General features: G+C 44.0%; 1 protein-coding gene across 1 annotated transcript in view; it reads left to right on the top strand.

The window, feature by feature from the left end:
- The window catches only part of TIMM17B (translocase of inner mitochondrial membrane 17B), a 37,752-nt gene extending 23,239 nt beyond the window's left edge, over positions 1-14,513 (top strand). Inside the window, exons 5-6 of the mRNA XM_033923743.1 lie at positions 12,186-12,296; positions 14,116-14,513. Of these exons, the coding sequence (XP_033779634.1) occupies positions 12,186-12,296; positions 14,116-14,201 (197 nt within the window). The 3' untranslated portion in view covers positions 14,202-14,513. The remainder of the gene's footprint in view (positions 1-12,185; positions 12,297-14,115) is intronic.
- Positions 14,514-16,219: the final 1,706 nt, after the last annotated feature.

The raw sequence follows: 16,219 nt of genomic DNA on the forward strand, positions 1-16,219 counted from the left end.
AAACTGAAAGGAGTAATTGTAAGAGCGACAAACCTTTTTGTGAGGCAAGTAAGAGGAAAAGAAGGCTGCTTTGGTTCTCAAAATCAGTAGCTAAGAAGGTAAGGAATAAGAAGTTAGTTTTCATAAACTACAAAAGATTGCAGAAAGAGAGGCAAAAATATTTGGAAAAGTTAAGTAGTCAGGAAAGCAAAGATGCAAATAGAGAAGAAAAATAGCTGACGTATATTAGTGATTGGAAGAAGTGCAAAAGAGTCTCGCAATGCCACAAAGGTGAAGGGAAGAAATATGTAGAAGCTGATAAAGAAAAGGCTAAATTGCTTAACAAATATTTCTGTTCTGTGTTCATGACTAAAGCGCCGGGAGTGGGATCACAGAAGACAAACATGAATTATTAATTCCACACTCCTCAAATCGCTCTCTCCGGTCTAATAGTCAGGAGCTACTTATGGTTCCATCATTGAAAATAATAGGAACTAGGCGACATGATATTTTTTCAGTCAAAGCCCCGCTTATCTGGAATTCTCTTCCTTTCTACATTAGGAATATCAAAGATCTCACTTTATTTAAAACTAATCTAAAAACATTTCTATTTAAGGCTTCCTTTAACCCTTAAACAGGAACCTTCTCTTATCTATTGAAAATTTCATAAACTCCGAAAATTTTCTACTCTTAGGTACCCCCATCCCAACGTTCTATCCTACCCTATCCAATTTTCTTCGTCTATCTATGTGGACACAATAACATTGTAACTTTTTACCCCACATGTTTTTCCCAACCCCTCCAGTAGTGTCTGTTTTGTTAAGTGTTCACGAATATGTTTGTTAATGCACAAAAATGATCTTAACTGTTTTTACCCTTATATTTATTGTAATGTTATTCGCTTAGAATTTTTAAGCGAACCATTAAATTTAAATAAACTTGAAACTTGAATAGAGATGGAGGAGTGGTAGACCCTGATTGATTTTCAAAGGATTGTGTTCGTGAGGAGCTAGCTAAAATAAAAGTTGACAAAGCAATGGGGCTGGATGGTGTACATCTGAGGGTACTGAAGAAACTTAGGGAAGTTCTGGGGTTCCGCTGACTGACCTTTTCAATGAGTCTCTAGAGTCGGGAGTGGTACCGGAGGACTGGAGAAGGGCGGATGTGGTCCCTTTCCACAGAAGTGGAAGTAAGGAAGAAGTAGGGAATTACAGGCCAGTAAGGCTGACTTCTCTGGTAAGTAAATTAATGGAAACACTTTTAAAACAGAGAATGGTGAAGTTTCTTTAATCCCGTGGATTACAGGACTGGAGGCAACATGGATTTAATATAGGTAGTTCTTGTCAGGCAAATCTGATCAATTTCTTTGACTGGGTGACCAGAGAATTGGATAGAGGGAGTGTGCTAGATGTGGTGTATTTAGATTTTAGCAAAGCCTTTGACAGTGTTCTACACAGACGTCTAATAAATAAACTGAGTGCCCTCAGGCTAGGTCCCAAAGTAACGGGGCTGGGTCAAGAGCTGGTTGAGTGGAAAGCGACAGATGATAGTGATCAATGGAGATTGTTCTGAGGAAAGGACTAGTGATGTGTCTAAAGGTTATGTTCTTGGGCCTATTTTTTTAACATTTTTATAAACTATTGCCTCAGGGCTGTCGGGTAAGATTTTTCTCTTTGTGGATGATACCAAAATCTGCAATAGAGTAGACACCCAGGATGGTGTGAATAACATGAAGAAAGGCCTGGCAAAACTTGAAGAATGGTCTGAAATTTGGCAGCTAAAATTTAATGCTAAGAAATGCAAGGTCATGCATTTAGGCTTCAAAAATCCAAGTTTAGGGGGTGAAGAACTTAAGTGCACGACAGAAGAGTGGAACTTGGGTGTGATTATATGTGATGATCTTAAGTTAGCTAAACAGTTTGGAAAGGTGACGGCAATAGCTAGAACTATGCTAGAGTGCCTAGGGAGAGGTATGGCCAGTAGGAAAAAGGAGATATTAATGTCCCTGTATAAGACTCTAGTGAGATCTCATTTAGAATATTGTGTACAATTCTGCAGGCCGCATCTTCAAAAAGATATAAAAAGGGTGGAGTTGGTCCAGAGGAAGGGGACAGCCTTAAAGATCTCAATCTGTATACGTTGGAGGAAAAGCGGGAGAGGGGTGGTATGATAATGACGTTTAAATATCTATGTGGCATAAATGCACATGAGTCAAGTCTCTAATTTGAAAGGAAGCTCTGAAATGAAAAGGCATAGGATGAAGTTAAGAGGTGATAGGCTCAGGAGTAATCTAAGGAAATACTTTTTTTTACAGAAAGGGTGGTAGATGCATTGAACAGTCTCCCAGAAGAGGTGGTGGAGACAGAGACTGTGTCTGATTTCAAGAAAGCCTGGGATAGGCATGAGGAAGAGATAATGGTTTCTGCGGATGAGCAGACTGGATGAGCTATTTGGCCTTTATCTGCCGTCATGTTTCTATGTTTTTACCTGCTTTGTATCCTACGGGTTTGAACAAACAAGATGAGATATTGCAGAGGCTAGATTTGTGAAGAATTCTTATCCCAGGACTAGCAGGCAGCATATTCTCACATGTCGGTGACGTCATCCACAGAGCCCCGATGCAGACAACCTGACAAGCAATCTTGCTTGAAGAACTCTAGAAAGTTTGCAACTGCCGCACCACTCATGGGCAAGTGCCTACCCGCTTGACATAGGGCATGCGTCTTCTCAGTTCTAGTTTTTCTGCGGAGCTGAGAAGTTCCTACTTCATGGTTCTTGCACGAGCATCTAAGTTCCTTCAAGCTGCGAGATTTAGTTCCTATCAGTTTTTTTGTCTTTGTTTCTTTTTTCTTTTATTTTGCTTCGTTATTGTAAAAAAAAAAAAAAAAACCCACAAAACTGTTTGTTTTTTTTCTCTTCAGCCATTTTCAACGGCGGGGCATGTTCACCGCCTCAGCCCTCGAAGTTTGATTTGGCTGAGGCGGTTTTTCCCTCCATGTCCTGCCCGATTATGGGCTTTAAAAAGTGTAGCAAGTGCAAGCGCACAATATCGATCACAGACTCACACAAGTGGTGCAACCAGTGTTTGGGCCTGGACCACTGTGTGAGGTCATGTTCACGCTGTATTATGTTACAAAAATGCACTATCAAGAACCTGCGTATGGATTCTACTCCAGCCAAGTCATCGACATTGACTTCGGTCTCTACGTCAAGTAAGCCTACATTGATGACCAAGCCATTGTCCTCATGGAAGACATTGACAACGAAGACGTCGACATCTCTTGATGTTGCAAGGTCCCAGTTGCTATCTCCAAATTAGTCAGGTAAGCTAGCGAAGAAGCCTGCAGCTTCCCTGGCTGAGTCTCTGGCCATTCAGGCATTGAGCCAATTTGTGCCGGCCACTCAGAGATCCCTTATGCGGTTTGCCTCCAAGTCTAGAGGAGCATCATCATTGATGTCATTCTCCCAGGAGCACACCGCAGCACCTGTAATACCAACATCTACACCCTCGGTATCGGTGTATGGTCTGAAAGAGATGCTCGATGATCTCTTTTGATGGGAGTTTGGTAACATGTTTGCCAAGTTTGCTTCCATATCGATACCTCCAACTCCAGTCCAGCCTGAGCGTACCTCCATGCCACTGACTGGTGTCGAGTCATCGACGCTGCCTTGATGTCGAGCCATGCTTCATCACGGCATCAGTCATTAACCCCCATCAAGACATCGATCTTCGACGCAACACTCTCCATCGAAGCATCTTGCTTCACCTACATTGAAGCAGCGTTGGACTTCAGAGTCTCGATCAGCATCGAGATATCGCTCCGCGTCGAGGAAAAAGTCAGTATCCCCTAAACATCGATCTTTGAGGAAGCAGTCACCCTCTCCTTCATGTTCATTGAGGCATGGGTCTTCCTCATCGAAACATCATTCCTCGGAGCTTCAGCATTCAAGACAGGGATCCAGTCTCTCAAAATATCGATCTTCTGAATCAGGGAAGCAGATGTTCAAGTCTAAGCATCTTTCCCCTGTACATTCTGCTTAGAGGAAGCATTCAGCATCACCTGCTCCTTCCACGCCTCAACGCTCTAGGGGTGCTATTCCTCTTCATCCATGCATGAGGATTCAGACATCCACTATCAGTATGCTCAAGCAGCTTCACCTTCTTACTTGGTGGTAGAGGATTCTCCAGTGGAGGGGTTCCCCTGGTTCCACCTCACAGAGGGCATCTGAACCAGTTTTGTTTACTAAGTTCCTTCATCAAAGGAGTAAAGATCTCAACATTTTTTTGGAGTCTGATTCCAAGTACACTAAGGAGTATCTGGAGGAATTGGAATTAAAGCATTCTCCAAAGGAGTCACTGACATTGCTCATGAATTGCATTCTTAAACATACTTTCAACAGAAATTTAGATACTCCATATTCAGTTCAAGTAGTTCCTGGCAAAATGGAATCTCAATACAGAATGGTTCAATGTAAAGCGTTTGAAAAACCTCAACTTTCCGACCAATCTTTAGTGATGGAGTCTTCTCTGAAGAAAACAAACCCTTTTAAGGTGTATGCTACAGTTCCCCCTGGGCATGAAGGTAGATCCATAGATAAATTTGGTCACAGACTATATCAAAATTCTATGATGACAAATCAGATTTTGAATTACAACTTTGTCTTCACCTCATATTTGAAATATTGGGTCAAGTCCATGTCTACATTTTTTCAAATATTTACCTTCCCATAGGCTGTCACAATTTAAAGATATGCACCGTACTCTCGCACAACTTTGAGTGCATATGGTACAAGCAGCATATGATGCATTTGAGATGACTTCACGTGTCACAGCATTTTCTGTGGCCATGTGACGGCTGGCATGGTTACGAATTGTGCATGTGGATCCTAATCTCCAAGACAGATTGGCAAACATCCCTTGTCTTGGAGACGAGTTTTTCGGGGAATCCATTGAGGCTGCTACTAAAGGATTGTCTGAGCATGAGAAATCTTTTGCTACTCTACTTCGACCTAAGCCCAAACCTTCTGCTTCTCAGGGCTATAAACCTACTGCCTCTTATCAGAGACTTTATCCCCCCAAGTCTGCACCATATTCCAGACCACCACAGAAGAAACAGCCTCAGACACCAGCTGTGTCCAAAGCCATACAGCCTTTTTGACCATCTCAGCCAGAGCATAACATCAATCTCTGCCTTTGTCTGCTCCTCTTCCCATCGGAGGTCGCCTTCATCACTTTTGTCACCGATGGGAACTCTTATCACTTCTGAACTCTGGGTGCTCTCAATCATCAAAGGAGGGTATTCTTTTCATTTCCTGCAAATTCCCTGCAAATTCCCTCAGATCACTCTCCAAGAGAGTGTCCTTCCAATTCGTTGCAGACCCCCCCTTCTTCTCCAGGAAGTACAAGCTCTGCTCTCTTATCAGTGCCATAGAGAGTTCCTCTAGAACAGCAGAACATGGGGTTTTATTCCCATTATTTCCTTGTCCCAAAGAAGATGGGGGGGTCTTCAACCAATATTGGATCTCAGAGCTCTCAACAAATTTCTTGTCAAAGAAAAATTTCAGATGCTGCCTCTAGCATCCTTGTATCCCCTTCTGGATCGCAACGATTGGTTATGCTCTCTGGATCTCAAAGAGACATTCCCATTCATCCAGCCTCTCGCAAGTTCCTCAGATTTTGGATGGAAAATCATCATTATCAATACCTTTTGGCCTGGCATCATGTCCCAGAGTTTTCACCAAGTGCTTGGTAGTGGTAGCAGCAGCTTTATGAAGTCACAGTATTCAGGTTTTCCCATATCTGGACGACTGGCTCATCAAAGATTCAACGTCTCAGGGGGTTACTGGAGCGACACAACAGACTTTATCCCAGGACAAGCAGGCAGCCTATTCTCGCATGTGGGTGACGTCATCCACGGAGCCCGGATGTGGGCAGACTTGCTTCAAGAAACTCGGAAGTTTTGAGTCTGCCACACCGCACATGCGCCTTCCCGCCCAGCACAGGGCACATCTCAGTTTTTCGTGGAGCTGAGAAGTCCATCTTTGACGCTCTGCGCTGAACTTAGTTTGCTTCGTGCCTTCTCTCACTGCGGCTCGTGTTTTATTTCTTTATTACCGTGTCGCTATGTTTCTTTTATTTTGTTTATAAAAAAAAAAAAAGTAGAATTCTTCATTGTTTTTTTTGTCAAGTGACAGCAGGCCTTGCCGCACACCTTCAACCTGCGGGCTTTGATTTTACTGCGGCTATTTTTCCTTCTATGTCCCGGCTGGTCATGGGCTTTAAGAAGTGTAGCCAGTGCCAGCATGCAATCTCCCTCACTGACCCACACCGCTGGTGCCTTAAGTGTTTGGGGCCTGACCATTGCCCAGAGTTGTGTGTTAGCTGTGCTATTCTTCAACCTTGAGCCATTAAACGTCATAGAGTGCAAGTGGAGAAGATTTTCGCTATGGAAACCCCCCACTCCGACCTCGACCTCCAACTCGGTCAAACCTGCCATGGGGTATCCTTTTGCTTCCACGACCTCGACTCTCATCAGACCTTCCTTGTTTGGAATGTCCTGGACTTCGAGTAAATCTGCCAAGTCTTCTCCTGAGCTTCCCTCAGGTCAGATAATTCAGCAGACACTTCCAGCGGTGGTTCTCAAACTGCCCAAGAAGCATTCCTCCAAGCTGAAGCATCCTTCCTCTTCGTCCTTGGAGCCTTTAGCCTCAGCAAGTGGTCCAGTTTCAGACTCGGATCCACAGTTGCAGGCTACCATCCAGACTATTTTGGAATGTGAGTTTGTTCAGTTACTGAGCAAATATAGTCCTGCCTCAACTCTGCTTCCTGTAGTCCAACCTGGGCATTCAGCAGTCTCACAAGTGGTCGAGTCCTTGCCTGTGCCTCAAGCTGAATCTACACACTCTATGCAAGAAGTCCAGTCTTTGCGTGTGTCTGGTCTGGAACCTTCACACTCCATACAAGGAGCTGAGTCTTTGGGAGTCCTTCGAGATACCTTGAGCCAAACAACTGAGTCTATTGGGTCTCGTCTTTGATCTACAGCTTCTAGCCCTTTATCCTCACATACGGCATTGCCCGTTTCAAGGCATAGGGCGAAGTCCTCGACCTCGAACACAACCTGCTTCCAGGCAGCACTCATCACCGGTCAAGGTACTCATCGAGGCACAGATCCTCTTCAAGGGAAAAGCCTTCCTCATCCAGGCGTTTCAGATCTTCGAGGCCTCCAACCCCTCGATTTGAGGACACCGATAGCAGACCCTGAGGGTTACGCTTCTCCCAGTGCCTCGTCCAAGTCTGCTTATTCGCTGGAATATCAATACTCCAAAGAGGCCTCGCCTTCGTTTTTTACTCGAGGTCATCGAGTCCCTCTCGAGGCCATCCTCTTGCGGATCACTTGTCTTTTTCCTCCTTCCTCCATCAAATGGCTGAGGACCTGGACCTTAAATTGGACTCTGGTTCTAAGTACTCTAAGGAGTATTTAGAGGAAATGCGGAGTCTCTGAAACTCCCTCTTAACAGGCTTCTTTCCCAGACTTTCAAACGAAACCTGGAGACTCCTTACTCCATTCCTGCTGTTCCAGGCAAGCTAGAATCGAGGTATAGAACTGTACATTGCAAGGGCTTTGAGAATACTCAACTATCTCATCAGTTCCTTCTTGTGGAATCTTCCTTAAAGAGGAGTCATCCTTCCAGAGTCTATGCTACCGTACCTCCTGGCAGAGAGGGCAGGACCATGGACAAGATTGGCTGTTGTCTTTATCAAAATTCGATGATGGCCTCCAGAGTTTTGAATTATAATTTCATCTTTACTACTTATTTCAAATATTTTATTGAAATACTCCCTGGTTTTATTAAAGACCTTTCTCAGCACAGGCTTTTAGAGTTCCATCAAGTCATTACTACACTTAGATTATACCTTAGATTATACCTTCTCCAGTCATCTTATGATGCCTTTGAGCTTTCCTCCAGGGTCACTGCTTTCTCAGTAGTGATGCGCCGCCTTGCCTGGCTTCGCACTATTGATATGGACCCCAACATTCAGGATTGTCTGGCCAATATTCCTTGTGAAGCCAATGACCTCTTTGATGAATCTATAGAGGCCGTCACCAAGAAGTTGAGCATGGGAAATCTTTTGCTTCCATCGTCAGACCCAAGCCTAAGCCAGCTCCTACCAAACCTTCTCAACCTCTTCCATCCTATCAGAAGTGTTATCTTCCCAGAGCAGCTCCTCAAACTTGAGCACCTCCTAAGAAACCACAACAACAGCAGCAGAAGCAATAGAAACCTCAGCCTTCTGCTGCACCCAAAGCTTCTCACTTGGAAAGTGGTATTCCACATTGCTCTCATGTCTGCTCGCAGAGTCAGCAAGCTACAAGCTTTAGTAGCAGACCCTCCTTTCACAGTATTCCATCATGACAAGGTGGTACTCTACACTCATCCAAAATTCTTACCAAAGTTGTTACAGAATTTCATCTCAATCAATCAATTGTAGTTCCAGTGCTTTTTCCCAAGCCTCATTCTCATCCTGGAGAAACAGCTCTTCATACTCTGGACTGCAAGCATGCTTTGGCCTTCTATCTGCAAAGGACTAAACCACATAGATCTTCTCAACTTTTTGTCTGCTTTAATCCAAGCAAGTTGGGATATCCAGTTTCCAAGAGATCAATCTCCAATTGGTTGGCTGCTTGTATCTCATTCTGCTATGCTCAGGCTGGGCTGCAACTGGAGGGTTGAGTCACAGCCCACAAAGTTAGAGCCATGGCAGCTTCTGTAGCTTTCCTTGGATCTAATCCTATTGAGGCGATCTGCAAAGCTGCCACTTGGTCCTCGGTTCATACATTCACATCACATACTGTCTGGATTCTTTCTCCAGACAGGATGGCCGCTTTGACATGCAGTATTACAAAATTTATTCTCCTAAATCACCAACACTCCCACCATCCCATTCTGGTTAGCTTGTAGGTCACCCACATGTGAGAATAAGCTGCCTGCTTGTCCTGGGACAAAGCACAGTTACTTACCATAACAAGTGTTATCCAGGGACAGCAGGCAGATATTCTCACAACCCACCCCTGAACTGAGGAGACGCACGCCCTACGTCGGGCAGGAAGGCACTCGTGCATGTGCAGTGTGGCAGTCGCAAACTTTCTAGAGTTCTTCGAGCAAGATTGCTTGGCAGGCTGTCCTCATCGGGGCTTCGTGGATGATGTCACCCACATGTGAGAATATGCTTCCTCCTGTCGCTGGATAACACCTGTTACGGTAAGTAACTGTGCTTACTCCACTGCCTGGAACAATTGAGTCCACTGCCTGGACAATTGAGTCTCGCCTTTCTAACCATTATTTTGTGCTAACTAGTCAGTCCAGACTAGGCAGACTAGCTTCCAAGGCTTTTATCACCAAATGGATTCAAATGGCAATTTCTTCAGCATACATTGACTGTGACACACAGCTACCTATTTCTGTCCAAGCTCATTTGACTAGAAGTGTGGCATCTTCATGGGCAGAGACCTAGGCAGTTTGCCTGAAAATATCTGTAAAGCAATTACTCGGTTTACTCTTCATACCTTTATAGAGTGGACGTGGCAGCTTGAGAGGATGCCACTTTTGGGTCCTCAGCCTTGCTAGCAGGCTCATTTGTCCCTCTCTAGATGTCTGGCACGACTTTGGTATGTCACCTAATGTACGGACTCCTGTGTATATGTAACAGAATGAAAGATTAGGTTTTTACCTGGATAATCTTGTTTCTGTTATGTGCACAGAAGTTCATATAGCCCGCCCTGTGAAATTTTATATTCGCCTACCTTCTACCTTGGACAACTCTGCAGTCCGGAACTGGAGTTTTCTCCTGTCAGTAGGATGAACATTTACTAATAGATTGTGATTTCAATAATGTGTTTGCTCAGTTTTCGAAGCTGTGTTGCTAGTTGTACACAGCAGGTTCATTCATTTATACATCTATGTTGCCAATTCATAACTACAGTATTGTTCTTTTTGATGAGTTACAGAGCAGTACAGAAATGTATGGTTTTCTAGGGAGGTTCCTTGTGTCTGTCATCTTCTCTTTTCTCCCATTACAGCGGAGCTTGATTTCTTTGGTACAAACTGAAGAGGGAGCTTTACTCTACTGGTAAAGGAGGAGGAGCTGAAAGATGTGATTGACACCCTCCTGCAAGAGGCTCATGAGCATGGATTGATCACCTAATGTACAGACTCTTGTGTATATTAACAGAAATAAGATTCTCCAGGTAAGAACCTAATCTTTCATTTTGGGTTCACCTCAAGGGTTTATTCAGCTCCCCTTGTTAAAGGTTACTGCTCCCAATTAGTTTTTATTTTGCACATTTTGACCAGTGCTACCCCCCTTTAAAGGAATTCTTTCATTTAGCTACCTTGAAAAGGTAGCCAAGTAAAAAGCTTGCACTGTGTGTATGATACCAAGAGTATGGTATGTTAGGTGTTTTTGTTTTTATTTTCCTGTTAGCTTGGTGTATATGTACTGTAATTCCTGATTCATAAGAACATAAGAATTACCTTACTGGGACAGACCGAAGGCATGAAGCCCAGTATCCTGTTTCCAACAATGGCAATCCAGGTACCAAGTACCTAGCTAGATCCCAAGTAGTAAAACAAATTTTATGCTTCTTATCCTAGGAATTAGAAGTGGATTTCCCCAAACCATCTCGATAATAGCTTATGGACTTCTCTTTTAGGAAATTATCCAAATCTTTTTTGAGCCCTGCTGAACAAACTAATTTCACCACATTCTCTGGCAATGAATTCCAGAGTTTAATTACACGTTGTATGAAGAAATATTTTCTCCAGTTTATTTTAAATATACTACTTAGTAGCTTAATTGCATCCCCCCTAGTCCTAGTATTTTTGGAAAGAGTGAACAAGCGATTCATATCTACCCTTTCCACTCCACTATCATATCACCCGTGAATCATCTCTTCTCCAAACTGAAGAGCCATAGCTGCTTTAGCCTTTTCTCTTCTTGACCCTTCTCTGTACCTTTTTTTAATTGTGCTATATCTTTTTTTGAGATATGGCAACCAGAATTGCACACAGTATTCGAGGTGCAACTGCACCATTGAGCGATAGCATTTTATCTTTGTTTTCTATTACTTTCTTGATAATTCCTAACATTCTATTTGCTTTCTTAGTTGCCCCCACACATTAAGCCAAAGGTATCAACGTATCCTCAACAATGACACGTAGATCATTTTCCTGGGCAGTGACATCTAAAATAGAACCTGGCTATAGTTTGGGTTCACTTTGCATTTGCTCGCATTAAATGTCATCTGCCATTTTGACACCCAGTCTCACAAGGTCCTCTTGCAATTTTTCACAGTCCTCTTGCAATTTAACAATTTTGTGTCATCAGCAAGTTTAATTATCTCATTAGTTATTCCCATCTCTGGATCATTGATAAATATGTTAAAAAGTAGCGGTCCCAACACAGACTCCTGGAGAACCCCATTATTTACCCTTCTCCATTGAGAATGTTGATCATTTAAACACACTCTCTGTTTTCTGTCTTTCAACCAGTTTTCAATCCATAAAAGGACATTACCTCCTTTCCCATGACTTTCTAATTTTCTCAGGCGTCTTTCATGAGGTACTTTGTCAAATGCCTTTTGAAAATCCAAATACACAATATTAATTGGTTCACCTTTATCCTCATGTTCATTCCCCCCTCCAAAGAAATGCAGTAGATTGATGAGACAAGATTTCCCTTGACTAAATCCATGTTGGCTTTCTCTTATTAATCCATGTTTATGTATATGTTCTGTCATTTTGTTCTTTATAATAGTGTCTACCATTTTGCCTGGCATCGATGTCAGACTCGCCGGTCTATAAATTTCCCAGATAACGGTATCATGTTGGTCACCCTCCAGTCTTCCAGTACTATGTTAGTTTTAAAGGAAAAATACAAATTACTAACAGTAGCTCTGCAAGTTCATTTTTCAGTTCTATTAGCACTCCACTTTACTGTATCCCAGAGTCTAGTAGTGGCTGTATCTTCCAGACTGCACTTAAGGTTTAATCAGCCAGCTCCAGTTTTATGAGACAGGCCAATCTCATCGTAGATTTGACCTTGTAGCTCTAATTTCTCTCAGTTGATGCTGTGATAGGACTACTAGATGCCCTGTCCGAGAAGCCCCTTGTTAATTACATTGCTTTCTCTCTCTTCCTCCCCTCAGGTGGGCCCCTTGCTATGGTGGGCTCAGCAATGATGGGAGGGATTCTTCTGGCTCTAATCGAAGGTGTTGGCATTCTCCTGACCAGATACACAGCACAGCAGTTTCAGAACCGTGAGTGATGGGGATGGTGGGAGTGTGGGACAGAGAGAGGAAGTTGAGGAGAGCCTCCTAGCAAGGTTTACAGCAGGAACAGAGAGACATTTGTATAAGAGAGAAGGGGAGATGGAAGCAAGGAAAAGAGGTAGGAAAGCAGACATTGTAGAAAAGGGGGCAGAGAATGAATGTGTTAAGAACTTTGAACAGTACTTACCAAACCTTCTGGGGCTGTGACCCCTTTTTCTTTTAGTTACAGTAAGTATATGATCTTAGTCCTACCTTGGACCTGTGCAACTGCTCCCGGTCCTCCTACAGCAGTGTATCACAGACTGTGTGCACAGCACACTAGTGTGCATCCTGAGATTCCAAGAGTGCTGTGGCACACTGAGGAGGAAGAGAAGTGCCAGCCAGCTGACTTCTCTCGCTGTGAGAGGCATCTCCTGTAGGGCCAGAGGTTCACATGCCGATGCTGCATGTCTACAGGCAGCATCTTTCAGCTGCTGTCACATTGGTCTCTGTGCACACACACACGCACCCCCACCCGACCAGCAGTGGCATCTCGGTGTGCTTTTAACTTGATCACACAGCTGCCACTAGGATTAATTTAGACGCAGTTTTATCTGTGAGCCTCGGGGCCTTTGCTAGGCCGGCCCATTTCGATGATGCAATTTCCTCTTTTGTCAGAGGTAGGCCGGCCCTGAGGCTCCCGGATGAAACTGCGTCTAAATTAATCCTAGCGGCAGCTGTGTGACCAAGTTAAAAGCACACAGTGAGCTACCGTTAGAGACAGGAGAAGTACTGCTGGACAAGGGAGGAGGGAAAGGGAAGGTGTACTGCTGGACAGGGGGAATGGAGAGGATGGAAGGGAGAAAGGGGTACTGCTGGATAGGGAAAAGGGGGAGGATGGAAGGGAGAAAGGGGTACTGTTGGACATGGGGAAGGGAGAGGATGGAAGGAAGAAAGGGAAACTGCTGGACATGGGGAAGGGGGAGGATGGAAGGGAGAAAGAGGTACTGCTGGACGGGGAAGAGGAAGAGGTGCTGCTGGACAGGGGGGAGAGGAAGAGGCGCTTCTGGACAGCGGGACAGGGAAGGGAGAAGAGATGCTGCTGGACCTGGCAGATGGGGAGGGAAAGGAAAGATGCTACACACTGGAGGGGAGGGTGAGATGGTAGATGGGGAGAGAGCATATTAGCTGTGGGGGGAGGGAAAATTGTTACAGGAGGAGTGAGAAAGATGAGAGGGGGAGAAATGGACATGGGGTGGAGGAGAGGGAGAAATGAGCTTGGGAGGTCTGTGGTTGGGGTACTCAGTTAATATTTGTTAGACTTCCCTACTGGCATTTCAGGGCCTGTCTGGAGGGCCTCTGTGTATGCATGGATGTTGATGTGATGATGTCATGCATGCGCATGATGTCATCACAGTGACGTCTGTGCACTTCCGGGTGCCTCGAGCCTTGGCCACTACCTTTAGTGTGCCCCGGCTCAAGAAAGTTTGAGAGGCATTATCCTACAGCTTTAGCTACAACATTGCTGTTATATCCTGCCTTCTCTGCTGTTCATGTAGGCCTCACTATAATGAGGCTTGATAGGAGGTGCAGGCTGATTGAGTTTAGGTTATTTTTGGTTTGGTTTTGTTGTGTGTTTGGGTTTTTTTTTTTGTTTTTTTTTGCAACCTCAAAAGCAGTTTGCCTTAGAATGTTGCAGCTTGGTATTTTCAGGGGGTGGTTCAGGGCTTGTTAAGCTGTACAGGTTTTGTCATCATGTGATAGAATGCAACTCTGAATCCTTCCCAGTTTTCTCTAATCTTTCTCTTCTTTCTCTCTTGCTTTGTAGCAAGCCCCTTCGAGGACCCAAGTCAGTTCCCCCCACAGGATGGCACCCCACCACCTGGCTACGGCAATTACAGACAGTATCAGTAAGGTGGTATTTGTACACTTGGAAGAATTGGAGGGCTCAGGGGAGCTGAGAACTTTGGGATTCTGCTCTCCAAATTGTTGTCATAAATCCTCAGCCCTTGCAGCTTTCAGACCTGAAGAGGAGGAGAAATCTCAACACTCTACCTTCAGAAACTGAATTTTCAGGACATTTTCTTATAACACACAAGAGAAGTTCTTTTTATAAGTAGATTATGGGGCAGGGGAAAGAGGATGGGAGTTGTGTGAGATAGATGTGGACTATATATATGCCCTTAACATTAATTCTTCACAATTAAAAATGAGTTATAAAGTGTATTCACAGAGCTGTGTGAGTATGGAAGATATCTTGGTACTGGAACAGTAGTCTGTGGGGAATCTCAGCTGCCATCTTCTTCAACCAGATGGTGGAGCAGGAGTCTGGAATATGTGCAATAATAGCTTCCATTGAAAAGCCCTGGCTATTAATTTACCTTTTTTTTTTTTTTCTGCTGTGCAGAACCGAAGATTAATGTGCTTGCTCAGAAGGAAGGTGCAAAAAATATTTTTCTCATTGAAAGTGGTAATAACTTGAAGCTGATTTTCCAGGAGAGGTGGTAGGACTCAATCTGCATGGAACACACATGAAAGGACCTCAGTGACTGAAACCAGATACTGAGTAAGAAGATAAGTGCCATGCAGTATGCTTTTTCCTAAGAGTGGTCAATGCAGGTCACTTAAAATAAGTACACAGATGCCAATAGGGAGATTTTCCCTCTTGCTTGCCCTCAAAATTAAAAGGTAGTGATCCTCCTGTCTGTCTGGCTAATAATTAATGGATCTTCTTTCCAAGAAGACAGGTGCTGATGCCAAGCCCCAGGATTTGCCTGTAACATTCACCATCTATCTCTTCCTCTGCCCCACAACATAGATGTGGAGGCCTGATGATGGTAATATTAGTGGTGGTGGTGGTGGTAGCAGCAGCAGCATGGAATTATAAGGGTACTTGGGTTAGTTGTGAATTTTTTCTTCCCCAAGCCTTGCTCCTTCCTAACCTCTGTAAAGGAAGTGTGGCTTGGCAGAGGGATGTGTTCCGAGTACCGAACATATCTTGTGCTGCTTCTACCAAGGGACCTTAGAGTGACTCTAGTTTTAAAGTAAGCTTATATTTATGGAACTGGGAGAACCACAGGAGTGAGAGGAAATGTACTATTTTGTCATACTAGGTGAGCAAGTTAAAGCTAATTAAATTTAAAAGAGCTGAAGAATTGCCCTTATACAGAGAGAGATTTTAATGGTACAGTGCCTTGTAAAAGTCTTCACGCTTTTTATACTAGGGCTACATATTAATCACAATTAACGTGTTAACTATTAGTTACAATTTAAAAAAAAAATTGTGGCTCATGATCAGTCATGCACAGCATTTCTCTTCCTCCTACCCCCCATGCTTGGCCTTGCATCTCTCCCTTACCTTCCTTTCTCCACTTGCAGTTCCATAAAACTCTCTAACCTCCCCCAGCTTATGTACTGTAACATCAAGTCTTTGCTGAGGCAGTGATAGTCACTTCAGCTTGCATTGGGACTATCCATCTCTGATACTTCATGCCATTGAGAAAATAGGAAGTTTAGTCAGAGGGAAAGCTCCAGTGCAGGCTGCAGGCAGTGTATTGCTATCACTGTCAAAACAAAAGGCTTGATCTTAAGGTACCCTGAGGGAGGTGATGGAGAGAGCTTTATGGGATGATAGGCGGGTCAGCGAAAGAAAAGAAAGATGCCGGAGGGAGGGAAATAAGTGGAGGAAGGGGGAGAGATCTTAGACTCGGAGATAATGGACTTGGGGTGGAAGGACATATAATGGTCCTTTCCAGTGCAAAAGGAACATGAGTGTTAACTAGTGGGTTATTTATCTTTACCTGCAAGTTTTGCAGAAGTAATCCTCCACAATAGAGAATAACACAGGGAAAATAAATTTGTCCCCGTCTCCACCTTGTCCCCATGAGCTCAGTCCCTGTCTCCTCCCCGTCCCCGCAAACCGTTTGATCCCA

Source organism: Geotrypetes seraphini, chromosome 1 (assembly GCF_902459505.1).
Source record: "Geotrypetes seraphini chromosome 1, aGeoSer1.1, whole genome shotgun sequence".
In the NCBI taxonomy this organism is placed as follows: Eukaryota; Metazoa; Chordata; class Amphibia; order Gymnophiona; family Dermophiidae; genus Geotrypetes; species Geotrypetes seraphini.